Source organism: Tamandua tetradactyla, chromosome 23 (genome assembly GCF_023851605.1).
Source record: "Tamandua tetradactyla isolate mTamTet1 chromosome 23, mTamTet1.pri, whole genome shotgun sequence".
NCBI classification, from domain to species: Eukaryota; Metazoa; Chordata; class Mammalia; order Pilosa; family Myrmecophagidae; genus Tamandua; species Tamandua tetradactyla.
The window spans coordinates 9,428,651-9,454,785 of record NC_135349.1 but is presented as its reverse complement, the minus strand read 5'-3'; the positions used below and the strand labels follow the sequence as shown (position 1 = coordinate 9,454,785).

The window sequence follows — 26,135 nt, the reverse complement described above, 5'->3', positions numbered from 1 at the left end:
CTTCATCCTTAAAATGGGGAGACTCAGAGTGCTCACCTCATGGAGTTATTGGGGTGGTGGGGGAGGGTAGCAAGCAAACCCATACTGGAGCCCGGCACCTCGGAGTGCTGGGGCAGTGCCCGCCACTGGTGATTGTTTCTAGGCCAGCTCTGGAGGCTAACAAGCCTCGGCTCTACTATCATCCTGGTGTGTGACCTTGGGCAAGTTCTTTGACCTCTCTGAGCCTTGGCTGCCTCATCTGGCAATTGGAGATGACAGAACATGGTCTCAGTGGGTTGCTGGGGAGCTTAAGTAAAGAAAGGAGGGGCCTCCCCCCCGTGGCCAGCACATAGTGGGAGCTCAGCAAAGGCCGATTCCTCCTCCGCTGCCCCAGGCCTCCCCCAAGCTCGGCGTGAGGACTCCCTTGCTCCTGAGTCCCCGGGGCAGGAGCTCAGATTCAAATTCTTGCCCCCAAGAAAGGTAATAAGAGACCAGCTTGTCTAAGCCTCTAAGGTACTTGCTATGTCACAGAGCACACAGACCCAGAGACTAGGGTCACAGCCCACAGACCCAACCTCTGCTTGCATACCCTCTGTGAGGGGCGCCCCCCTCCCAAGATCACCCCTTCTCAATTGGGGTGGCTCAGATGGCACTTAGGTCACCTCTTCCCTCCCTCTGCGCTGTCTTGGCTGGCTACATAAAGGCTGCCTCTGGGAGAGCCTGTGGGACAAAGCTCAGGTCCAGCTGCCCAGGCTACACCCCACTCCGGGCCTGGGGCAGAGACCCCCACCCCCCGCCCCCACTCTCCTGCAGAGGGAGTGGCTGCGGGCCCCGGGGGGGGGGGGGGGTGGTGGCGCCCCGCCCCGCCCCACCCCGCCCTGCACTTACAGCCAGCGCTGTCACACCGCGCTCTCCAGCCAGGCCCTGCAGGGAAGAGCCCGCAGTGAGGACCCGCCTTCGTCGCCCACTCCTCCCTCACCCATCCCCGTAAAGCTCCAGGGCCTAAAATCAGGATGGGAGGACGATGGCGCCCGATCCTGGAGCCTCCCTCCACCTGCTGCTCCGGGAGCGAGGGCCTCAGCCGAGCCCTCAGTCTTCTCACCTGCGAAATGGGTAATAGCAAGTGTTGTCTTGGGGAGAAGGGATGGAGAGAAGCACGCATCCCACAGCGCCAGAGAGGGGGCCCCTCCGGGCACGAGTACTGGCCTCCTCGGCTGCCCCAGAGTGGCTCCCGTGGGGCTCCAGGCCGAGTGCCCGGCTGCTCTCCACCCGCCCACCCCTCACCCATCCAAAGTGGAACTCTTGGTTCCTCTCCATAAATGTGCCCCCTCCACCCTCTTTGTCTCCCTATCTCAGGAAATGTCTCCGTAACCCTCCTAATTGCTGAAGCAGATATCTGGGGGTTCATCCGGAGCCTTTCCTTTCCCTCACTCGCCAGATTTATCCCCTCCGCCAGACCCGTCACCCCCACTTCCAAAATACATCCATTCACTTTCCCTTCCCCACCCCCCACTGCCACCTTTGCAAGTCCCCCTGGTGTCCCCCTCCCCATCCTGCTGGGGTCCCCACCCTGTCCCCCTGTCCTGTTCCCCATCTTCCAGTCTCCCACAAAGATGCAAATCAGACCACGGGGGCACCTCCCTGAAGCTAAAGGAGTCCCCATTCCACTTTGACAAAGATCCCTGTTCGGCCCCCCGGGGAAGGGCCTGCCCACTTCTCCACCCCCTCTCACACCTGCTCCCCTGCGCGTCCCAGGTACCAGCCCGTCTCCAGCCTCAGGACCTTTGCACTTGCTCTTCTCTCTCTCTGGAATGCCTTCCTCAAGATCTTTACATGGTTTCTCCTTCTGACTCCTCAAGTCTCACCTCAAGTGTCACCTCCTCACCCTGCCACCCCAACGCCTGCCCTAGGAGCCCCTTTCCCAATGATTCTCTACTGCATGCCCCATTCATTCTCCCATGGCATTTAGCACACTCTCACTTTCTCATGTTCTTCTTTCCTTCCTTCTTCACTGCCTGCCTCCCCCCATGAGACTGTCAGCTACGTGAGGGTCCTGACTTCCTTGTCCTTTGCTGTGTCCCTGTGCCTAGGAGACATGTGTGAATGTAAAAGGCATTTACTCAGGGTTTCCTAAATGCCCAGCATTTCACATCTGTTGTCCAATTTGCTCCTCCAACAAACCTGCCCAGAAGAGACTGTATCCTCATATCACAGATGGGGAAACTGAGGCCCAGCGTGTGGGTGCCTTACTCAGGACCACCGGACTGGAAAGTAGCATCACTGGTCCCCACACCCAGGTTTTTCTTGCCCACTCAGAGGAGAAAGTAGGGGCCACCAGTTCCCCATCACAGTCCTTCTCACTCTCTGTTTGACACCTGCCCTGGTGACACCCCCATCCGTACTCAGTGGCCTCAACTCCTTGCCCAGGGGAGGAGCAGGGGCTGGGTGGCCAGGTTGGCCCCATGGTCCCCAGGGACACCCGGCCAGGCCCCTGCAAGGTGAGCAGAGGAGGCCATTCTGACACTGGCCACTGTGGGCTGACCTTGGAACCTCTCTCCACCCTGCAGTGTTCTGACCAAAGGGGTTCCCTGGGGGGCTGGAGACAGGCCAGGAGCTGCTGGGTGCCCTCCGCCATCCCACCCTTTGCCACAGGCCCCTGGATTTCCACCCTCCCTCCCCTGGCATCTTATTTCTCTTTCCTGCCGAAAGACAATCTCTCGAGCAAAGCTCTGTGCTCTCCCCATTTCAAGCCAAGAAGCAGCTGGAGCCCAGAGGGGCTACCCACCTGCCCAAGGTCACACAGCCAGAGGGGGAGAGCAAGCCTGGGGTTCAGACCTGCCCAGGCAAGCTTAGGGGTGCCCCGTACATGGGCGATTCTTGGAGAAGAAGGGGTGACAGGTGGGAGGGGCTTGGGGCCAGGGGTGAACACCCTGGGCTTCCTGGCCCAGACCCACCCACACCCTGAGTGCAACTTCACCTCTTTGAGCCTCAGTCAACTCATCTATGAAATGGGAATGGTGCTTCCATCTCGCTCAAAGGGCCTGCCATGGGGACAGGGGCAGGAAAGGGAGACTGGGCTGCTGGTAAAAGACACTGATCCCTTAGGGGAGAGAAGGAGGGGTTGAGATGGCCAAAGGCCCCAGGCCCCCCGGCCAACACCTGGCCACACCCTCTTGTGAGGCTGGACAGGCAGCTCTGCCTCCGTCCCTGGGAGCCTTCTAGGATCCTCTCAGGCCTGCGCCCCGCAAAGCTGCCATTGGCCTGGCCCCTGGAGCAGACCACCTGGTGGGCACAAGGCTCTCCCACCCACACACTGCACCATCGGCAGGGGGCGGAGGCAGTGGAGACAGTCCGAGAGGGGCCTGGGGTCGACCAGAGCCTTCCGGGCCCCCGGCTCTGCCTCCCCAGCTGTGTGGTTCAGGCAAGTGGCTGAACCTCTCTGTACCTCGACTTCCCCACTGCTGCTGGGATGAAGGGATGTGATCACCTGAGAGCCAGGGGCTTTCGTCCTTGCCCTTCCCCGTAGGCTGGGTTTGGGCAGCACCAGGGCCCTTTCCAAGGAGTATTGCCCGCCTCTCATGCCCTCCTACCCCTCTCCCTGGCCCATCAGTGCCCCTCCAGCCTGGAGGAAGGAGAGTGCCCAAGAACAAGGAGAAAGCAGCATTCCTGCACGGAGCTCCTGGCAGTGCCCCCTCACCCCTCTCCTGTCCCTCTGTCTCTCCAGCCCTGCTCCTCTCTCTGCAGGGTCTGATCTGGGGGGCACGCTCGCCTGACCACCCCACCTGACTCAGTTAAAGAAGGGGCCTGGGCGCCTCCCACCCCCGCTGCTACCCTGCCTGGGAGGGGCTTCGGCAGCCCTGGCCCCACCTGCCAGCCTGCTGCTTGTCGCCCTGTGCCCAGATGCTCCCCAGCTGCGCTCCCGGCCCTGCCCATGCTCCGAGCCACTCACCTATCCTCCAATTGTGAAAACATGAGGGGGGGTGTGACAGGGACAGGACACACATGGACACATGCTCTGGCTTCTAGAACATGAGCTCTAGAAGGCTGGGACCGCGGCCCCTGGTTCCACTGTAACCTCAGCACTCAACTTGGAGCTACTGCCCCCCAGGTGTTCAGTGAATATTTGCTGAATGAATAGAGGGGTGCATGTACCCGGGGGACTCCCAAAGCCCACGTCCAGCCCCTCATGGCTTGGCGGCCCCCTCTCCGGCCCCTTCCACCCCTCAGAACCTGACATCCAGACACAGAGCCTCATTCTCCCTCTGCCTCCCGGGTGTCCTGGGTCTCCCCTCCCCTGTGTGTCTTTTCTTCCAGGCCCCTGGATTCCCACCCTCCCTCCCCTGGCATCTTATTTCTCTTTCCTGCCCTGTGACAATTGCTCGAGCGAGGCTCTGTGCTCTCCCCATTTCAAGCCAAGGAGCAGCTGGAGCCCAGAGGGGTTGCCCGCCTGCCCAAGGTCACACAGCCAGAGGGGGAGAGCAAGCCTGGGGTTCAGACCTGCCCAGGCAAGCTTAGGGGTGTCTCGTACATGGGCAATTCTTGGGGAGGAAGGGGTGACAGGTGGGAGGGGCTTGGGGCTGCGGGTGGACACTCTAGGCTTCCTGGCCCAGACCCATCCACACCCTGAGGGCAACTTCGCCTCTTTGGGCCTCAGTTAACGCATCTATGAAATGGGAACGGTGCTTCCACCTCACTCAAAGGGCCTGCCATGGGGACACAGGCAGGAAAGGGAGGCTGGGCTGCTGGCAAAAGACACTGATCCCGGCCACCTGTCCCCTGAGAAACACATGCTGGTGAGGAGCAGGGCTCCTCCTTTTTGGGGGGACATGGCCCTCCCAGCTCTCCAGGCTGGAAGTGGGAACAACCTTACCTGGGATCCAGGAGCACCTGGGGGTCCTGGGGGGCCGTGCGGTCCTGGGGGACCTAATGGCAGAGTCACAGACGGTCAGCCGGGGTCGGAGAAGCCCCCCGGACCCCCCGGCTCCGAGAGGGACATTCCCCGGCACCTGCCCTGGGGCTGACTCCCATGGGTGGCAAGCGAAGGTTTGTGGAAGAGATGGTGGGGCGAGGGGGAGGCCCACCCTCGGGGCCGGGAGCCCCCTCAGCTCCCCCACCTGACTCTCCTCCTGGGCACCCCTCTCTGGTGCCCTGGACCCCTCCCGGCCCCTACCCTGCACTGTTCCCCCTCCTCCCCGTCGTCCCAGGCCCCACCCACGCAGCCGACCCAAGCCCGAGGCCTGGAGACCAGGGGCACGGCAGCCCACACCCCTGCCACCCGCTGACCCGCCAAATCTCTCACATCCGCCCCTCCACGGAAACTTGGACCTGACCTATCCCCTTCATCACTCCCCCCAGTCTCCCTGCTCCTGACCATTGGCCCAGAGCCAGCTTTCTAAAATGCCAACCTAGATGGGTCCCTAGAGGCCTCCGCCTGGCCCTGCCCCACCCTCATCCCCCAAATGCCCTACTGGACAGTCCCTCTGCCAATGCTGCTCCTTCTGCCTGGGGTGCCTTCCCTGAAACCTCGACTTCCCCAGCAAGCTATTTTCCTATTGCTCTTTCCTACTAGCCTTAGGCTGAGCAACACCTCCTCCAGGAAGCCTTCCCAGCACCCTCCTCTAGGCAAATCTCTAATGCCGGCCAGCTGTAGCCCGCAGGGAGTGGGGTGCAAGAGCTGGAGCCCACCGTGAGGAGGAGGGAGGCCTCTGCCCCCGGAGACCCTGCACGCTCTCGTATCCTATCTTGTCCTAATTGTGATGTTTGTGTACCATTTGCCTTCCTCCGCTAGAATGCCCATTCCACGCAGACGGGAATCTCTGTTCTGTTTATTAATGTATCTCAGAAGCCCAGAGCCCAGCCCAGCCCATAGTGAGTGCCCAGTGAATGCTTGTTGAATACATGAAGGAATAAATGAAGGATAGGGAGTGAGCTCCCCGGCCTGGAGCTATTCCACGCAGCCAAGGGGGGCCCTGCCCGCCACCCATGGCCCTCTGCAGCTTGTTCTCTCTCCATAAAACACGCGTCGGGCATGACACCCACACAGCTGGTGGGGCGGGAGTGGGGTCCAGGCAAGGTGGGCGGCTGACCCCCATCCCACCCATCTCCCCCCCTCCCCAGTGAGGGTCCGGGGAGGACGAGGGAGTCGGCCTGAGAGCCGGCTCCCTAGGGTCATGCCACCCCCAGCCCACCCCCACCCCCACCTTGGTGTGGGCCGCCTGCCTCTCGCCAGCACTTCCCCATGGGCTCCCCTGTGGTCCCCATGCTGAGCCCACGTCTCCCCCTCTGCCCCATACACCCAGCTCTGGCCCACGTTAGGGCAGCTCAAGGCTCTCCGGGTGGGCGCCAGCCTTGTTCTGGCAGGAACACTTTGGGGTTCATCAGTCCAGACCCTCAGGAGAAGCAGAGCCCAGAGAGGGAGGCGCCTCACGCCTGGCTGCACAGCGCACCTCGACCCCAGTGCCCTGCCGAGGCCATGCCTGGGTCCCCATGCAGCCTCCAGCCAGGCCCTCCTCTGCTGCTGCCCCCGCCACCTACCTGGGGGGCCAGGGGGTCCCCGGGGCCCCGGGATACCCGCCAGCACCGTGTCCACGATGGCAGAGGCCAGCTGGGAGTCTCCGTCTGGGGAAGAGCAGAGGCTGCAATGCCCGGGGGCTGGCCCTGAGATGGCACCCAGACCCTCGGAGCCAGGACAGGCACTGCCGACCCTGCCCCGTTCCCCAAAGCCCCAGGCTGGTGCAATCTTTCAGCCTCCATCCCGATGCTCCTTCTTACACACCCCAACTGGTGCATCCCATGGGGCTTCCTCCAGGAAGCCCTCCCTGATTGCACCACTGAGCTGCAGGGCCTGGGCTGCCTCTATCTGGCTGATTGCACCACCGTGGGGGTCTGTCTAACGGCCCTACCAGAGGGCCACTCCGGCCCCAGAGCCAGATACAGAGCGGCCAGGCCCAGGCATGCCCGAGAGGGGTCTACCTCCTCTGCCCCCACCCCAGCAGGCCCCAGAGCCCACAGGTTACCCTGACTGACCACCTCCACTCTTCCCAAATGCTCATACCCCAGTCCTCCGGAAGGCCACCCTCCCTTGGGAACCCCCAAGGAGGGAAGGAGGTCCTGGATGGGGGAGAGGTGGGGGTGGATCCGAGGACTCCAGCTGTCAGGTGGGACAAGGCAGGCTACAGGCTGCAGCCCTGGCATGGCTCCTTGGGGCCCAGGGTGCAGGCTGCTGAGTCCCCAGGTCTCCCAGGCCCTCAGGGGGATTGTGGTGTCCACTGCAAGGAGCACCCAGGCCCCGCCCAGCCCAGGGCACCCAGGAGGCAGCCTCAAAACCCTCTTCCGTTCAGGAATGAGTCTCTACAGCTCAGATGGGGAAACTGAGGCTAAGAGTGAGCACCACGTCTCAGCCCCAGGTCAGCGCCAGGCTGCCTGGGGGATAGAAGTCCTGGGAGAAGGGGTCTTGGGTTTCTCTGACAGTTGGGGAAGAGGTCCCCAGGGCTGGCTGTCCCCTCCCGAGGGGACCTGGGGACAGCTGACCAGGACCCGCCTCTGTCCGTGGACAGAGGTCAGGCCCACCGAAGACAGGGGCTCTGGGGGCAGCTTTCCTCTGGCCCCAGCCCATTCCCGCTGCGGCCCGGGCACCGCTGATGCCCCCCCTTCCCGCGGCCCTCCCGGCCCCTCCCCGCGGGCAGGCAGTGTGTGCGGGGCGCGCTGGGCACCCGCGCCGGCAAGGGCTGGGTCTGTTCGCTCACTCTGTATCCCTGCTCCTGGCACACAGTAGGTGCTCAATAAATGCTTGCAGGATGAGTAAGAGAGGCTCACAAACTTGGGTGTGCCACCACTACCAGCAGGCAGAGGGCCCTCTGGGGGGTCAGGACCCCCCAGCCCTGCCAGGAACCTCCGCCGGCCAAGCCGAGCCCCCCCCCCCACCAAGATCCTTCCCGGGCAGGGAGGGGGGGCCCAGGCCTGCTCCCCACCCCTCGGGCGCGGCACTCACTGGCTCTGTCAGTGGGCAGCTGCAGGGAGTAGAGGACACCTTGGGGGCCATGTGGCGAGAGGCCCGGGCTGCCTGCGGGTCCGGGGGGGCCAGGGGGGCCAGGGCGCCCCATTTCTCCAGGGAGCCCACGGGGCCCCGGCGGCCCCAGAAGCCCTGCAGTTGGGAGAAGAGGGGTCACCGTGAGGGTGAGGGCTGGTGGCCAGGACATTACAGACAGGGGAACTGAGGTCCTGAGGGGCAGGACTGGCCCGGGCCACTTGGCTGTCAGTGGCTGCCTCTTGACCCACTTTCCCCCTGAAGGAATGTCTTGGAATGGAAGTGAAAGGACTTTCCTTTTCACCTGCCCCCCCCCCCGACCTGTACCCCTCACCTGCTCCCTCCACCTGCACCCTTCCGTCTGTCCCCTTCCACCTGACCCTTCACCTGCCCCCACCTGTACCCCTTCACCCGCCCCCCTCCTCCTGTCCCCCTCCCCCGTCCCTTCCACCTGCCCCCCTCCAGAAGGAACACTGCGACAGCTGGGTGGGACGTGTGGGGGGAGGGCAGAATCAGGCTCACCACCCTCAGCACAGAGCCTGTCTGAGCTCTGCCCAGCTGTCCCCCACCCCAGAACCCAGGCTTTGGGGCAGGGGCACCCAGGGAGGGCGAATAGCCCTGCTGGCCAGGAGCCTGCCTTGACCAGGGGGCACAATTCCTGCAGGACCCAGGAGGGGCTGGGGGAGGTCTCTGAGGGTGTTTAAATGGCTGAGAACAGCCCATCTGGCAGCCCCTCTCCCAGTCACCCCTGCACCCAAAGCCCCCTGGGGGCTTGTCTTTGCTGGGCCCCTCTGGAGCCTTCCTGAGCCCCTGAGGTCCACACAAAGGGGTTAAAACTGTGGCCAGTAACCATGGCCCCCTAACCGCAGCCCAGGGTGAGGCGCTCAGGGTGGGGACAGAGTGGGGGGGTGGGAGGGAGGGAGCCCAGCAATTGCTCCTCTCCAACAAGATCAGGGAAGGAACTCCAGCCACCTCCCCCTGGGGGACAAAGCCAGGTCCGGAGGTCTTACCCGGAGGCCCTGCGGGGCCCTTCTCTCCCGCCTGGCCCCTGTCGCCCTTGGAACCCGGGGGCCCGACAGGCCCTGGTGGTCCCGTCTGCCCTGGGGGACCTGCAGAAAGAACGAGATAAAGCGTGAACACCCCTGGGGCGCTCCAGGCCTGACCACCTGGGCAGTCTGATCAGACCCACCCTCAGGAACCCCCTCCCCAACCAGCACAGGCTCCACGTCACCTCTCCTGACGGTCACTGCAGTTTGCAAACCATTTTGTACCCACTAACTTCTTTGATCCCAAGCAGGTGCTTTGGTTCCCATTTTACAGGTGGGGAAACTGAGGCTCAGATAGGCCAGATGCTTTGCTCCAGGTCTCAGAGCCAGACATGAACAGGCCAGGCCAGAGCTCAGGCTGCTTAGCCCGGAAGCCCTCTCCCTCCACTTCCTTCCCCCTCCCTGTTCAGGGGCAGTAGAAAATGCCCCCAAATTTGGGTGGAGTAGAAGCTGGCGCTGTTTAGAAGGCCTGCGGGGGTCCCCCGTCCCCTCTGGGCTGCTTGCAGAGTATGCTCGGAAACGTTGGTTGGCTGGGCTGACAGAGGGACCTGCCAGCTTGTGCGGCACGTGGTCTGGGGGCTGCCATCAGGAGGCCTCCCCAGCTCCTTTTGGCCCAGCTGCCACCATTCATAGAGTGTGTGCTCCACCTGGTGGCCACTCCTTGGAACTGCACTTTCTCATGGTAGGGACGAAGGTCTTGCCCAAGAGACCCAGTGCCCCATCCCACTTTTCCACAGCTCTGGGGGTGAGACCTTGAGGACAGCGGATAGAGGGGCAGACCAGGGACAGATCTCCCCGCTCCTGCCACAGCCTCCAGCCTCTTTGAGGAATGCAGATTACCCGCACTTCCTGACCTGGGAGTTCACCCCTCCCCCTCCACGGGCATCTACCCTTCTGCTACGGCCCCACAACAGACACATATAGAGAAAACAACGGACAGAAGCAGCAGGAGCGGTGGGCTGCAGCTGTGTAAACTCAGGTGCCTCTGGGAAGGGGCGTTGAGAATCGGGGTGCTGAGAATCATTGAGCCAAAAGTCCCCTGATTTGCTGGGTGGCCCCAGGCCAGTTACCTAACCTCTCTGAGCCTCAGTTTTCCTCTGTAGCAACAAGTTTCACAAGCTTATTGTAAAGATTTAAAAGAATATCTGTGCAGCCTAAAGTGCTACAAAAATATTCCATCACCGGCACAGCACAAATTCTGACTGGTCAGAACGGACCCAGCCTCCACCAGTGGGCGCGGCCGGACTGACACGTGCTGGCCAAACAGCCACCCACATCCTCCCCTGCCAGCCTCACTTACCGGCCGGACCCGTGGGCCTTCTCCTGCGGGGCCCCGGGTGGGCGAGAGGGATGGCATCGGGGAGGAAGTCCTCGTTCCAGGGCGGTGGAGTGCTCTGGGGGCCCGGCAGGTCATTGTCCGGACCTGAGGGCCCCTCTGCCGCTTCCAGCAGGAGAACCTGGGCCGGGAGAAGAACAGAGTCAGCCCTGCCGTGCCAGGGGCAGGGGCACGTGTGTAACGGAGCATGTGTGTGCAGGGATAGGTGTGCATGGATGCGTGTGTGCAGGGGTGGGTGTGTGCAGTGGTGTGTGAGTGCAAGGGCAGGTCTTTGCAGAGGTGCATGTGTCCAGGCACGTGCACGTGCAGGGGTGCACATGTGCAGGGACAGGTGTGTGCAGCGGCGCACGTGGGCAAGGATAGGCGTGTGCATGGATGGGTGTGTGCAGGGGTGGGTGTGTGCAGTGGTGTGTGAGTGCAAGGGCAGGTCTTTGCAGAGGGGTGCACATGTGCAGGGATAGGGGTGTGCAGCAGCACACGTGGGCAGGGAGAGGCATGTGCAGGGCTCACACGTACAGGGGTGTGTGGGGGAAGCATGGACTCTACCAGGCCTGCAGCTGCCCACCCCTGGGTGAGGCTGACCACACTCCTGAATGGGGTCGTGGCCCCCTCCCTCCCTCCCAGGCTGGGGCAGGGCCTGTCCGATGCCCCCCGGCCCCCACACATTTCCTCTGGGGCGCTCATGCCCAGGTGTGATGGAGACCTGTGGTTGAGTAACAAGCTGTCACCCCTCTGCTGGTGGGTCCTCAGGGCCTGGCACCATGACAGACTCTCACCCAGGGAATGTTTGTGGACAGACAGACGGACAGATGTAGGAGAATGAAGGTGGCACTTAGTGGGAGTTCCGGGAGAGCCAAGGGGGCCAAGTGACTCCTCCCTGGAGGGGGTGGGGACGAAGCCCGGCAGGCCTGGTGGGAGGCTCTCCCAGCGATGTGGTAACAGGGGCGCCAGGTTCAGAGGCACCAACCAGCCCTGCCGCCCCCGAGGAGGCCAGCAGGAGGCGCTGTGTGCAGGGCTCGGCGCCAGGTGGGCCCCAGTCCCAGCTAAGGCCCCAGTTGAGACTCCTTCTCAGGCCCTCCCCCGGCCCTGGGCGGGATCCGATGGGGCCCCACTTCCTGCGCCCACCTCCCGGGTGGCCCAGGAGTCGGCTCTGCACCCTGCTCACTGCCCAGACCCTGGGGCTGAAGGGGCCTGGGGGGCTCCCAGGGTGGGCCGGGGGCTGGGGTGCTGTGATGTGATCACCCCCCACGACCTTCAGCTCGGCAGGGGCTGAGGCTTCCCCCAGGGAACCAGCCTCCGAGGTTCACCCCAAAACCCAAACCCTGGGGACTCTTGGGGACTCCTTCTCATGTTCCTTCAAAGCTCCTCAGCCCCCACAGTGTGGCCCTCGCTCAAGTCCCTCCCGCCTCCCCTGGCCCCAGGCTCTGCACTGACCTCCTGTCCCCCTCCACCTGCCCCCTCCACCTGCACCCTTCCACTGGCACCCTTCCACCGGCACCCTCCACCTGCACCCTTCCACCTGCCCCCTCCACCTGCACCCTCCACCTGCACCCTCCACCTGCACCCTCCACCTGCACCCTTCCACTGGCACCCTTCCACCGGCACCCTCCACCTGCACCCTTCCACCTGCCCCCTCCACCTGCACCCTCCACCTGCACCCTCCACCTGCACCCTCCACCGGCATCCTTCCACTGGCACCCTCCACCTGCACCCTTCCACCTGCCCCCTCCACCTGCCCCCTCCACCTGCACCCTTCCACCTGTCCCCTCCACCTGCACCCTCCACCTGCACCCTCCACCTGCACCCTTCCACCTGCACCCTTCCACCTGCCCCCTCCACCTGCACCCTCCACCTGCACCCTCCACCTGCCCCCTCCACCTGCACCCTCCACCTGCACCCTTCCACCTGCACCCTTCCACCTGCCCCCTCCACCTGCACCCTCCACCTGCACCCTCCACCTGCACCCTCCACCGGCATCCTTCCACCGGCACCCTCCACCTGCACCCTTCCACCTGCACCCTCCACCTTCCCCCTCCACCTGCCCCCTCCACCTGCACCCCCCACCTGCACCCTCCACCTGCCCCCTCCACTTGCCCCCTCCACCTGCACCCTTCCACCTGCCCCTCTTCCCCTCTCGAGCCTCCTCCACAGCCCCCCAGTGAGCGTCTGATGCAAAGTCAAGCCCCAGCCCCAAGCCCTCAACACCCTCACATTTCTTCCCGGGTGCCCAGTCCGACCTGTCCCTGCTCACCTCTCGGCCTCCCCCCTTGTACCCCGGCTGATTCCCACCCCCCTCTGCTGGCCGTGCCCTCCCCCTCCTGAGCCCCTGATGAGGCTTTCCCAGCCCCCCACATTCTCCCCTGGCCCTCTGAGGAACAGCGGGGCCGTGCCCATGGGGGTCCTGGCAGCCACCTGCAAATCTCATCGCAACGAGGGCCGGGGCAGGGGAGCCACCCCAGCAGCTAGGCCCGGGAGCGTAGGGCAGGTGGCAACTTCCCGAAGCGCTGAGCAGCCGCGAGGGGCAGGGATGGCCCGGGGAGGTGGGGGGTGGCCACAATCAGAGAGGCTGGGTTTGAATTTTCGCTCTCCCAGCCACCCTGTGACCTTGGGAAGTGTCTTGACCTCAGTGTGCGTCAGTTTTCCCATCTGTGAAATGGGGGTGATCATGGGGACCCCCCTTCAGGCCATGAGAGGCTGCGAGGGTGCAGAGAGTGGCCCCCTCTGAGCCTCCTCCTGTCGTCCCTCCCGCCACCCCAAGTTCTGTAATCCCTGGACCTGAGTGGCAGTCACCAGGAGCCCCTGGTTGCAGAGCGACACACTGTGGCCCAGCCCCGCCAGGCAAGACCCCCAGGGCTGCCCAGAGCTGGGACTGGCACCCAGGGTCTTGCTGAGCAGCTTCTCCCCACTCCCTCGGCCGGGTGCAGCTCTCAGATGGCCCAGGCGCTGCCCACACCCCCAGTCCCCGGGGTTCGGGGCCCCCCTCCCACCCAGCCTCAGGGTCCCCATGTGTGGGTTCGCAGGCGGGCTCTCTGCCCCATCAGGCTCCCCGGGACCCCCAGAGCCATGATCCCCAGTGCTGCTTCGCGAGCCCCTCCACTCTCTGTCCCTACGACAGCCCAGGAAGCAGGAAGAGCCCTGTGGCCACGTCACAGGGGAGGGGACGGAGGCACAGAGACTGCTCGGCCACTGCCACGGCCACAGTCAAGGAAGGGACGTGGCTCGCCTCGGACACACGGCAACTCGGGAGAAGACCCAGCATCTCAGCCTGGAATCCCCGAGGAGGGCATGCTGCGATCCCTGCCCCAAACACCCCTCAGTCCCTCTGTCATGTGGGAAACTGGCCGCAGTCAAGGTTAGGGGCTCTGGGGCCGGGGAGGAGAAGAGAGGGTGAGGGGAGGAGGAGAGTCGGGGCTGGCATGGGGGGCTGGGGGCGGGAGTGCGGGCGGAGGCTGCTGGGACAGTAGGAATGGCCCCAGTGGGATGGGGAGCCGGGAGAGGGCAGGTTTGGGATAAAGGTGGAGTGAGTGCAGGGGGGTGCGATGAGCCTCAGTCTCGGGGGGCCTCCAGGTGGGGGCAGGAGGTGGGCGAGGGCAGGGGGAGCCTGGGGAGGGCAAAAGCCAGCCCTGGGTGCCTCGAGTGGGCACGGGCCGGCACGGCTGGCTTCCTCCTTGGGGCACCTCCCACGCGGACACCACGGCCCACGGAGCCCACTGACCCGGGCGCAGGAGCATGGCCACAGCCAAGTTCACATCAGCCCCGGCCAGAGTCCAAGTCGTCCTGGCCCGGCTGCGGCTGACCTCTTGGAGACACCGATCCCATCCCTGCTGGGGCCATGAGCTCACCCGGGCGGGTTCAGCGGGCGTGGGGACGCGGCCCAAGGAAACCAGACCTCAGCTTTCAAGGACAGCAGCCCTGATGGTGTCATCGTGACCTGGGATGCCACCCTCCTGGACCAGAGACCAGCCCGACTCTCACACCTCTTTGAGGTTCAAGCCGGGAAAGCCCCTCAGGCGCCCTCCTACTTGTGGCCCCAGAGGTCAGTGTGCAGAGGAAAGGGGAGGAGAGGAGGGGCCCTAGGGTGCCTGGGAGCCTTTGCCTCCCTCTCCACCCCCCCCCAACGGCCTAGGGTCAAGGTGGCGGGAATCCTGAGATCAGCTCCTTTTGGCAATTTGCTCTTGTCAGGGGTGAAGATGGAACAGACCCTAGGGGTTGCCTGGCTCCCATATCCCCCCTTCCCTTGCTCCAGAACCCCCTGTTACGTATATGTGGGCAGTCTCTTTCTGTTTGTCCAGGTGCTCACTTTCCCACCCTCCCTTGCAACCAAGGGGTGGTCATATAGCCCAGTGCTATTGTGAGGATGTGATGCCTGGAGCTACAGTAGCTACCTTATAGCCATGAGGACAAAAGCCAAATTGCTAAGGAGGCAGAAGGGAAGGCAATGAAGAGCCTGTGTTCTTCAGGACATCAGTGAGACATCACACCAATCCTGAGACCACCTACTTTTGCACTTCGGGCTGAGCCAACAATAAATGTCCTTATGAAATAAGCTGCCATTGGCTGGGTTTCTGTAACTTTCAGCCAAACAGATCCTACCTGGCACACCAAAATAGGCTTCTTGTCTGGAGGTGCAGGAGCCTCAGTTTCTGGACCACGAGGTTCCCATTGCCTCCTTCCAGCTGCCTAGTTCCTGACTCCCCTTCTGGGGTCTGCCAGCCTGGCTGCTGTCCTGGCCCCGCCCAGCCTGACCCCAGCCCTCACCCGAGCTGGCCCTGGCTCTGTGTCCTTTCTGACTCCTGCAGACTCACCTGACCTTGGGGAATCCCTTCAGAGTGACAAAGCTCCCCAGTGGCTCCATCTCCCCAGGGGCCCCTTGGGCATGCAGGTGGCAGATGAGCAGACAAGGTTTAAGAACCCAGAGGCATCTCCCAGCCTCTACCTGAGAGCCCAGAAAACTCTCATCCTGGGCTCATGAGTTGGCTTCTCAGCCTGGGCCCAGGAGGGTGGTGGTGGGCAGTCCCCTCGCTGCCCAGCCCAGATGCAAGACCCTCCTCCAATGCCCCACCCAAGAGCTCACCGAGCTCACCCCGCTACAGCAGCCTCAGACAGCCCAGTGAGGGGGCAGGGAAGTGACTCCCGCAGTCTCCATTTTACGGGCCAGCAGATGGAGGCTCCGAGGGAGCGGGGACCTGCTAAGTTAGCGACATTGCTGGGACAGGACTCTGATGCTTCTGTGTCATCCTGTCGTCCCTCCCACAGCCCCCTGAGGTCGGCAGAGGGGCCTCAGAGCAAGCCCTGCCCCAGGAGGGAGGGGTCAGGGCTGGGAGGGTCAGTGGGTGAAATTGCTCATGCAGGAGGGCACAGGAGAGCCAGGCGGGCGGGGACAGCTGGCACAGTGCCCAGCTTCCCCCACAGCTGTGACTTCTAACACGCCCGGGCGCTGGGCTGGGGCCAGGGTAAGCTGTCAGCTGCTGCTCTGAGCCAAACCTCACCGAGGCCTCACGGGCCTGGCCTGGAGACTCCACCTTTTCCAATACCTCGGGTACCAGAGAAGGCCCCCCAGCACCTTCCAGGGCTGCCCCAGCCCCCAGCTCTGCCCGTTCACCCCCCAAAGCCTTCCACTCCCAGAGCGTTACTGACCCTAAGGAGGGCTGGATGCAGCCAAGCCCCAACCTGTGCCCAGGTCCCTGGGCCGCTGGAGGACCCTGGGTTTGTGTCTTGGGGCCTCTCACATCAGGTGCTCTGCAAGGACGTCTCCATACACCTGCCTCTCTGTCTGCAAGAGGGGACACTGAACCTACACAGCTGCTAGCAATTTGCCGGTTACAAAGTTGGGTCCCACTATCAGGTGCTTTGATGCATCCTACAGATGAGGGGACAGGAGCTCAGAGAGAACTTTCCAAAGTCACTCATCTGGTGGGGGGTCCCATGCACATTGGACTCCAAGTGACATTCTCCTGGTCCCCCCCCACGGGGCAGGGGCCTCAGGGCCAGGCTCTCAGGGCAGGAGGTCAAAGGACAGGGTTGGCCAGGGCTGTGCGTGCGTGAGCGTGTGCACAATTGCGTGTGTTCATGTGTGAGCATGTGTGTGCATGCACAATGTGTGCATTGCGAGTGTGTACGTGGTGTGCATGTGTGCACCTGTGAGTGCGAACATGTGCGTGTGTGTACGTGCGTGTGCCTACCCATCGGGCTCTTCTGGGCCGTTGCCGAGGGGTCTGGCTGCCAGGTTTTGGGGCACCTGGCTGTGTCAGTTCCCGCTCTGGGCTCCCGGCTCAGGCAGCCCCCTCCCACCCGGCACCCTCCCGCAGGTTCTGCCGTAGCCCTCCTCCTGGTCCCAGCTCTCCCCAAAGTCCCATCCTCAAGCCCATCCTTCTACAGGCCAAGCCCCCCACCCCTGCCCACCGCACCAGGCCTGGTCTCCAGGACCTCTAGGGTGCAAAGGAGGGTGGGGCTTTGGCCCCATCATGCACTTCACCCTCTGAGGCAGATGCCAGGGCCCCTCTGCTCCCCTGGCCCCAGGAGAAGCAAGGTGGGGGGATGAGTCCCCGGGGCCCTCCATGGGCCGGCTCAGGGATGTGCTCCCCACAGTCTCTCAGAGGACCCGCGGGGCCGATCCCAGCTGCCCACGCTTGTTACCTGCCCGTGAACACAGCAGGACAGCTGCTCCCTCTCTCCTGCCAGTGCACCTGGGGCTATTCCCAAGGGAATCACCTGTGCTCCAGGCCCCTGTCTCGGGGTCTGCCTTGGGGCAACTCAAACCAAGACACTCTCCTTCCGCGGGTGTAGACGGGCCGGGAGCTGGCTGGGGCCCAGGCGGTGGGCAGTGGGAGGAGGTGCCAGGCCTTCCCAGCACTCCAGGCACTCAGCCAGAGACATGCACATGGCCTGCTGGGGGCTGCTGTCCCCTGCCCAGGAGGAGCCCAAGTGTGGGACAGAAACCTGCAGGGGCGGCAATGACTCCCCTTTCCTCGGGGAGGTCGGCCTCCCCAGCACCCACTCCCCACACCCTCATGACCACCCCAGGAGCCTGGTCCAGGCCAGAGACAGCTACCCAGAGCCACACTGAGTCCCCAGCAGCCCCCGGTACCCGGGACCAGGCTGCAGCCGGCTGCTCAGGCCCGCTGGGCTCCACACCCGGCAGGCACCTCACATTCCCCTCCTCCCTGAGCCAGCAACCCAGGCCCAGGCTCCCAAGCCCATCTGACCTTGGCCTCCAGCGCGGTCAGCCGCTCGCTCATGCTGCTAAGCTGGGTGCAGTTCACACATTCTGTAAAAAGGAGAGGAACAGAGGTGAGGCTGCGGTGGGCCCTGGGAGAGAGCCCAGCATGAGAACATCTGCCAGGAGGGGCAGGGCACGCTCTGCTCTTTCTGCCTGGGCAACTCCTACTCAGGCTTCAGGACCTTATCCTCAGGGCCCCCTCCTCCATGCAGCCAGCCTGACCTGGGAGTCTCCTTTCTAAGTGTCCTCAGCACATTGTACACTCAATTGGCAAAGATGTCTCAAGGGTCTACTCCATGTCAGGCAGAGGCAGCCCCGGGGATGCCTGATGGCAGGTGGGCTTCATGAGGGCAGGGATTTTGTTTCCTCATTCACCCGTGAATCTCGATGTCTGGCACAAAGGGGCTCAAAGAAAAAAATCTGATAAATAAGTGAATGAACACATGGTAAGTAAAACACATTCCCTGACTTCCAGAACAGAAGTCAGAGAAGGAGCTGGGCAAATGGGCCAGGCTGCAGAGGGCCACCCTAGGGCTGTAGGAGCATCAAGGTGGGGGATGGGCAGGCACCAAAGCCAGTCTGGGGTGAAGGCAGTCAAGGAGGACCACCTGGAGGCGGCCACATCTAAGGTGAGACCTGACGGATGCACCGTGGTTGGCCAGCTGAAGAAGGGGGGTGAGGCAAGACTCAGGGAGAAGGAGGAACATGTGCTCAGGCCTGGAGGGGAGTGAGAACGGGGCAGGGCCTGCCAGCAGCACCTCATTAGGGCCTCCCTAGGGCTGCTGAGGCTGGAGCTGCCCTGTCACGTGGGGTCTGGGAGTGGGGAGCTTGGATGGTGGCCTGAGGCCAAGGGGGAGTGCCTGGAGGGTTTTAGGTGGGTGAAAGATTTGCAGTTTTTAAAGCTCGCTCAGGCAGCTGAGCAACGGGTGAGCGGGGACAGGGTGGGATGGACAGGGTACGGCCAGCTGGGAGGCCTGTAATGGATACCCCCAGACACGGGGCTCCTTGGTCTGCAATAATGTATTTCTGCCTGTCTGCCCCCCACCCGCAGCTCTTTAATAAGGAAAGAGATGGTTCAAAGCTCTTCTAAGAAGCCTGTACTGCTAACTTCCACCCCAATCTCACAGGAACCCTATTCTGGTAAACAGACGGAAGAGGTGTCCGGGTAACTCAGCATGTCCCGCTTGGGACCCCTGGGGTGGGCCACGGCCAGGGGCCACCCTCATGGCCTGTGGGTCCCCCGCCACCGTAGCTCCTGCCTGTCCCTGGACTGTTTGAAGGCTGAATGCAAATCGCCTGGCAGTGTCCTGGTTCTATCATTTCCATCCCTCCCTGAGGGATGTGGGGACGCCATGGGAGTCTTAGTGCTTCGGCCTGTGTCCTCCCAGGGCTGCTCCCCGCCTGCCTTCTGCTCCTGCAGCCGTCCTGGTTTTGGAGAAGGCGCCTTGGGGGCTGGTGGGGGCGGGGGTGGAGGGCCCTGCCCTCCCTCCACTGAGCCAAGCCAGGGGCTTGCAAGCGTTTTCTCACAGCAAAACTCTTTCTCTACCTCTATAAACCCTTGTCGGTTACCCTAATACACAAAACAGACCCAAGACGGAGGCGTACGCATTGAAACACTAAAACGACCCAAAGGATGGATGCATTTTTCTGACTTTGGGCTGGGGAAGGGCTTTACACAAGAAAAGCGCTCGAGGGGCAGGTTTTCTGGTTAAACATGATGGATTGAACACACACGTGTGTTCTAGGTCCTCCCAGAGAAGCGACGGTAAAGAAATAAAAAAGCATAAAACCTCAAGACAAAGAGAAGGACAGAGAAGACCCCTCACCCGTGAACCGAGAGCTGCCAATAACATTTCACGAACAGGAAGGCAGCCGGCTCGGCCCCGCCCGCGGACAAGAGCTGGGCCCCGAGGTTAGACACCAGGCTTTCCCCAGGGTCCCTCCCTGCAAAAGGGACCGGCCAAGAGCAGAGGCCCAAAGACACCGACGACGTTTGGGGAGACCCCGTCCCCCGAATGTAACAGCGGGGGACCAGCTCTGTCAACAAGACCCAGCCACACGGACTCAGGGGCTTTTAGTTAGGCCCCTCCTTCTCAGATGCAGAGTCCCTGGGATTCCTGGGCTGTAAAAGAAAAGCCTTTAAGAGGAAAGACAGAAAAAAGAAAAACCCTTCCAGCCATCCCCTCCGGCACCTGGAAGCATGCTCGGGAGGCAACCGCTGTGCTGAGGCCAATGGCGAGGGTGGGGGTGGGGGGGTGCCAGGGCAGCAGAAGGCCGAGGCACCTTCGGGGCAGCAGGTACCGGGGGGAAGAAGTGTGGGCTCGTGGCCAGGCCCGGCCTGAAGACTGAGGACAAGGGACTTCCCTGTTGGGGCCTTAGTTCCCTCCTCCCACGTAACGGCGGGGTTGGCAGCGGGGGGGGGGGGGGGGGGGGGGGGAATGCAGGAGGAGGTGAGCTGAAAATTCGAGCTGAGCCGCAGTGACACTCCCCCTGCCCAGGGAACTGTGAAAACCCACATATTTTTGAGGCCCTTAGAGACCCCGAACACAGTTTCCAGGTTCTGGGGCAACGAAGCGGCCACTCTGCAGGGGAGAGGTCAGCGAAAGGAGGGATGAGTCTATTTCTGGAAAGTGTGCTGGGCGCCTGCCCGGCCCGCTCTGGCACAGGGCGCCCCTTGGCAGGGAGGGCGGCCTGGCTGCCGGCGGGTGCAGGGCGCCCAGCTCCCCCGCGCAGGGCGGCTCCAGCGGCCTGGCCAGCAGGCGAGGGGAGGCAGCCAAATTGGCCACTTCATGCCACCTGCGCCTGGGCAGGCGTCCCCGGAGCGGGGAGTGCTTTATGGCCCCCCTGGCACTCTGTCATCGACAGGCAATTAAACGATGTTTGTGTAACTTTGTAATTATTCATCGACACAGTGGAAAAATGGAAATGGTGACTGTGGGGCTGCTTCTGCCACCCCAGGGCCCCGGGGCCTGCCCTGCCCTGGAACTCAGTTTCCCTGTCTAAAGCACGGGCCCCAAGGGATGCTAAGGGTTCCCATATTCCAGTCTCCTTCCGAATATCCTGGTCTCAGAGATGCAAAAATCAGCCTCGGGAAATCTTTGCTGACATCTGTATGTTGGATACATGGATGTGCTGGGCAAACCTGTGTGTGTGTGTGTGTGTGTGTGTGTGTGTGTGTGTGTGTGAGAGAGAGAGAGAGAAGCTGCACAGTGTGCTCAGCGGACAGTCGTAGGAGACTGGAGACTGGGATCTGGTTGCCACCAACTCACTATGTGGCTTGGGTGAGGCCCCTCCCTCTCTGCCCTCAGTTTCCCCATCTGCAATAGGGGTTTGCATTGGAAGGAGCTCCGAGGGCTTCAGGCTCCAGGACTCTCTGCTCCTGCCATCTGTACTCCATCCTCATCCTTGTACTCTGCAGCTGCTTCCCCACCGCTGTGGGACAGGAGGTGGCCAAGTCCCCTTGATGGGCTCTGCCGGCCAGTGTGCCTGCTGTGAGGCCCAGGCCAGAAGGCCCTAGTGGGGATGGGGGATGTCCCCAGAGGCCCAGCTTCCATGGCTCCCTCTGGAAGAGGTCCTGGCCAACCTTGCCAGGGCCCAGCTGGATGACGTCCCCTCTGACCCCAGCCCAGACTTCCAGGTCCTTTTAGGAGAGGAAAGCTCTGAGGAGGTCAATGGGGCCAGATGTCACCAGGAGAGATGGCAATAGGGGCCAGTGGTTTGGCCATGGGCAGTCACAGGGAACCCAAGGAGTAAGGAAGTGCTGAGTGGCCTCGGCTTACCCACAGTGACAAGGGACGGCATGTGGAGAACAGCCCAGTCCAGCATGGAGGCGTCAGGCATCTTTCTATCCTTGTGTCAGCCTTGGGCCACACATTCTTCAGTGTCTCCCTCCTCCCCCGCTGGGCCTCTGGAAGTCACCAAGGGCCTGCTTCCGCCAGACTTTGGTCATAGCCTCTGCTACAAATGCTGAACAGCTCCCACCGTCCCCAGGAAAAAGCCCTTGTATTGACCGGGCTTACTGCTCCTACCTGCCCTGCCTCTTCTGCCTTCTCTCTCAATAACACATTCCAGCCAGGCCACACCCTTCCAACCAGACCACACCCCTCCAGCCAGGACACACCTCCTTCCAGCAAGGCCACACCCCCTTCTAGCTACATCACACCTCCTTTCAGCTAGGCCACACCTCCTTCAAGCCAGGCCACACCCCCTCCAGCAGGCCACACCTCTCAGCCAGGCCACACCCCTCAGCCAGGCCACACCACCTGTGCTTCCTCCACCCCCACAACCCCCAATGGCCAGAGGCTCCTTGGAGTCTCCACGCTTTTGCACGTTTCTTCCAGACAGCCCCCTGCCTGCCCCTTTCTTTGTCTCACTGCTCATTCTCATCCCTGAGAACTCAGCTGTGTTGGGTGGGCAGCACAGCCTACCATGACTCTGTGAGGAGAAGTGCTGAAATCTCCCAAAGACCCCATTATCAAAATTCCAGGGAGGGGGGCGGCAGGAGGGGCCTGAAGGAAAGGACAGGAACTGCTAGTCTGCCATGGGGGAGAGCTGTGAGGGCAGAAATTGCTCAGTCACCTTCTGACTTAAGAACTAAGTAAAACTGAAAATACTCTGCAGTGATATCCCGGCACCCTGGCTGTAATTGGCTCCAGAAGACAAAGATTATATCCCATCCCCACAAATCGTACGATTGTGCTTCAGGGAAACTGACAAGGCCAAGAAAGAAGACCCAGAGAAGGAGCAGCTGTGGGCCCAGCACCTGTGCATTGAAACCTGGGAGAGGGCAATCCTGCCAGGTCACGGAGTGTCCAGTCCACCCCAGTGTCTGACCACTCCATCCAAGCGACACCCTCTCACGTGAAAGACAAAGACCAAAACAACAGACAAAAAGCCAAACTCGGAAAACAGAGACAATGCAGTGCATAGACTAAAACTTAAAAAAAAAAACCCCACAAACACACCAACTCTAATATTCTTAGAGAGATATGAAAAGATTGCAACCCTGAAACAACAGGAGACTATTAAAAAAGAACTTTTGGAAAGCAAAAATGAGTTTTTGGAAATGGGGAAAGAAAGTTGATAAAAATTGTGATGGTTGGTGTGGTAGTTAGATTCAGGTGTCAACTTGGCTAGGTGAAGGTGCCTAGTTCTATTGCTGTGGACATGAGCCGATGGCATGTGAACCTAATCTGTTGCTGATTACATCTGCAGTTGGCTAGGAGGCGTGCCTGCTGCAATGAATGATGTTTGATTTCATTGGCTGGTGCTTAAATGAGAGAGTTCAACATAGCACAGCCCAAGCAGCTCAGCATACCTCACCTCAGCACTTGCAGCTCAGCCCAGGCCTTTGGAGATGCAGAAAGGAATCACCCCAGGGAAAGTTGTTCGAACCCAGAGGCCTGCAGGGAAGGCCAGCAGAGATCTCTCTGTACCTTCTCGTGTAAGAAAGAACCTCAGTTGAAGTTAGTTGCCTTTCCTCTGAAGAACTATACATTTTTAACTAAATAAATCCCCTTTTATTAAAAGCCAGAGATGGCTCTGGTGCATTGCATTCTGGCAGCTAGCAAACTAGAACAGCTGGGCTGAGGTGTCAACTTGACCAGGTCAGGGTGCCCGGTTGCCTGGTCAGGCAAGCACTGGCCTAAGCCTTACTGAAAGGCTATTTTGTGGCTGGTTGATAAACCAGTGTCTGGTTTATTAAATCCTCAGTCAGTTGATTGTATCTGTGGTTGATTACATCTGAGCTCAATTAAGGGTGTTTATTCTGTAACAAGAAAATCCTATCAGCTGGATTTAGTCCAATCGGTTGAACACTTTTAAGGAGGAAGAGAGAATTTTCCCTTCTTCAGCCAGCCTCTCCTGTGGATTTCATCAAGGATCTGCATTGGAGTTGCCAGATTCATGGTCTACCCTACGGATTTTGGACTTTTGCATCCTCATGGTTGCATGAGACACTTTTCTAAATCTTTTATTTACAGATATCTCCTGTTGGCTCTGTTTCTCTAGAGAACCTTGATACAGAATATTCAGTGAAAGCATCAGAAGATATGAAAATGTTCTAGAAAGTTGATAAAATGGGTGAAAATCAGACTGAGAAAATAAGAAAATTAGAGGAACAATTCAGAAGGTCCAACAACTAACTGGAGGTTCTAGAGAAAGAGACCAGAGAAATGGAGAAAATGACACAAGAAGATCATCAGAAGATGAAGGAATGAAGTTCCAAGCTGAAAGGGCACACTAAGTGCCAGGAGCAAAAAATGACTCATATAAAAAAGCCTATTATCACAACATTTCAGAATCCCAGAGATAAAAGGAAAACTCTAAAATCTTCCAGATAGAAAAACAAAAACGAAAACAAACCAGAGGGCTGAGGGGGAAAATTGGGAATTAGAATGGCCTTGAACTTTGGAATAGGCAGCGGAAGTAGAAGACAGCGGTGCTCCTTTGAGGAAGAGGGTTTCCCAGCTAAGATTCTATACCCAGCCCAACTATCCCCCAAGGTCTGAGCATAGTATAACGGCATTTTTAGACATGCATGGTCTCAAACATATACACTCACACGCCCTTTCTGAGGAAGATGTTGAAGGATGTACTCCCCCAAAACAAGGGAGTAAATAAGAGAAAGGAAGACAGGACAGGAAAACATATAAACAGTATCAACTTCCTGGAAAATAAAAAGTCTAAAGAAAGCGAAGACATCTCAGTATACTACCTGGTTTGGTTGTGAATTCTGTTTACTTTGATATCCTATTCTTTTTATTTTTCTATTGAACTTACCTGAATCATGACACAAATATGTTGGGAGGATGGGAGAAGGAGAAGATGTGGAGGATGGGGTAGGAGTTAAAAAATAAAGAGCCAGGGACTTCCGGAGAAGATAGCGGCTTAGTAAGACGCGCGGGTCTTAGTTCCTCCTCCAGAACAGCAACTAAAGAAACAGAAACAATACGAAACAGCTCCCGGAGCCACGACAGAGACCAAAAAGACAGCGTAACCCATTCTGGAATGGCTGAATGGGCAGGGAGAATCTGCTGCAGTGAGATACCCGAGGGGTGCGTGTTTTCCCGGCCGGGGCGGCTGGCGACTGGGGTCCCCTCCACGCACGTGGCTCCCCGGTCTGACTGGGAACGTTGAATAGCGGGGCCCTCCCGCCACGCTTGGCGTCTCAGGCCAGCTGGGCAATTTGGACCGGCACTCCCCCAAGCCGCGGCGGCCGGCGACCCCCCCTCCACGCGCGGTTTCCCGGGCCGACTGCAAGATTCGGATTGGCAAGTTAAAGGAGCCACAGCATCTTTTATTGCTAGGACCCGCAGACAGACGAGCGCCATGAGTGCCACCTACTGGGCAGGAAAAGAAAAACAGAGCCCAGAGATTTCACAGAAAAACCTTTCAACCAGCCGGGTCCCACACCCAGGGAAATCTGATCAAATGCCCAGACACCAGCAGAAAATAATGGATGACGCTCGGAAAATTGAAGATATGGCCCAGTCAAAGGAACAAACCAATAGTTCAAATGAGATACAGGAGCTGAGACAACTAATGCTGAATATACGAACAGAAATGGAAAAACTCTTCAAAAACCAAATCAATAAATTGAGGGAGGACATGAAGAAGACATGGGCTGAACAAAAAGAAGAAATAGAAAATCTGAAAAAACAAATCACAGAACTTATGGGAGTGAAGGACAAAGAAGAAAAAATAGAAAAAAACAATGGATACCTACAATGGTAGATCTAAAGAGACAGAAGCTACAATTAGTGAACTGGAGGATGGAACATCTGAATTCCAAAAAGAAACAGAAACTATAGGGAAAAGAATGGAAAAACTTGAGCAGGGGATCAGGGAACTGAATGACAATATGAAGCGCACAAATATACGTGTTGTGGGTGTCCCAGAAGGAGAAGAGAAGGGAAAAGGAGGAGAAAAACTAATGGAAGAAATTATCACTGAAAATTTCCCAACTCTTGTGAAAGACCTAAATTTACAGATCCAAGAAGTGCAGCGCACCCCAAAGAGAATAGACCCAAATAGGCGTTCTCCAAGACACTTACTAGTTAGAATGTCAGAGGTCAAAGAGAAAGAGAGGATCTTGAAAGCAGCAAGAGAAAAACAATCTGTCACATACAAGGGAAACCCAATAAGACTATGTGTAGATTTCTCAGCAGAAACCATGGAAGCTAGAAGACAGTGGGATGATATATTTAAATTACTAAAAGAGAAAAACTGCCAACCAAGACTTCTATATCCAGCAAAATTGTCCTTCAAAAATGAAGGAGAAATTAAAACATTTATAGACAAAAAGTCACTGAGAGAATTTGTGACCAAGAGACCAGCTCTGCAAGAAATACTAAAGGGAACACTAGAGTCAGATACAAAAAGACAGAAGAGAGAGGTATGGACTAAAGTGTAGAAAGAAGGAAAATCAGATATGATATATATAATACAAAAGCCAAAATGGTAGAGGAAAATATTATCCAAACAGTAATAACACTAAAAGTTAATGGACTGAATTTCCCAATCAAAAGA

General features: G+C 59.7%; 1 protein-coding gene across 2 annotated transcripts in view; it reads right to left on the bottom strand.

The window, feature by feature from the left end:
• The window catches only part of COL26A1 (collagen type XXVI alpha 1 chain), a 192,336-nt gene that overhangs the window by 5,495 nt on the left and 160,706 nt on the right, over positions 1 to 26,135 (bottom strand). For both annotated transcript variants that reach the window (XM_077140192.1, XM_077140193.1), the window contains exons 4-10: positions 17,593 to 17,654; positions 10,352 to 10,508; positions 9,016 to 9,114; positions 7,970 to 8,122; positions 6,514 to 6,597; positions 4,850 to 4,902; positions 868 to 903 (exon numbers count right to left, since the gene is read on the bottom strand). In XM_077140192.1, the coding sequence (XP_076996307.1) occupies positions 868 to 903; positions 4,850 to 4,902; positions 6,514 to 6,597; positions 7,970 to 8,122; positions 9,016 to 9,114; positions 10,352 to 10,508; positions 17,593 to 17,654 (644 nt within the window). The remainder of the gene's footprint in view (positions 1 to 867; positions 904 to 4,849; positions 4,903 to 6,513; positions 6,598 to 7,969; positions 8,123 to 9,015; positions 9,115 to 10,351; positions 10,509 to 17,592; positions 17,655 to 26,135) is intronic.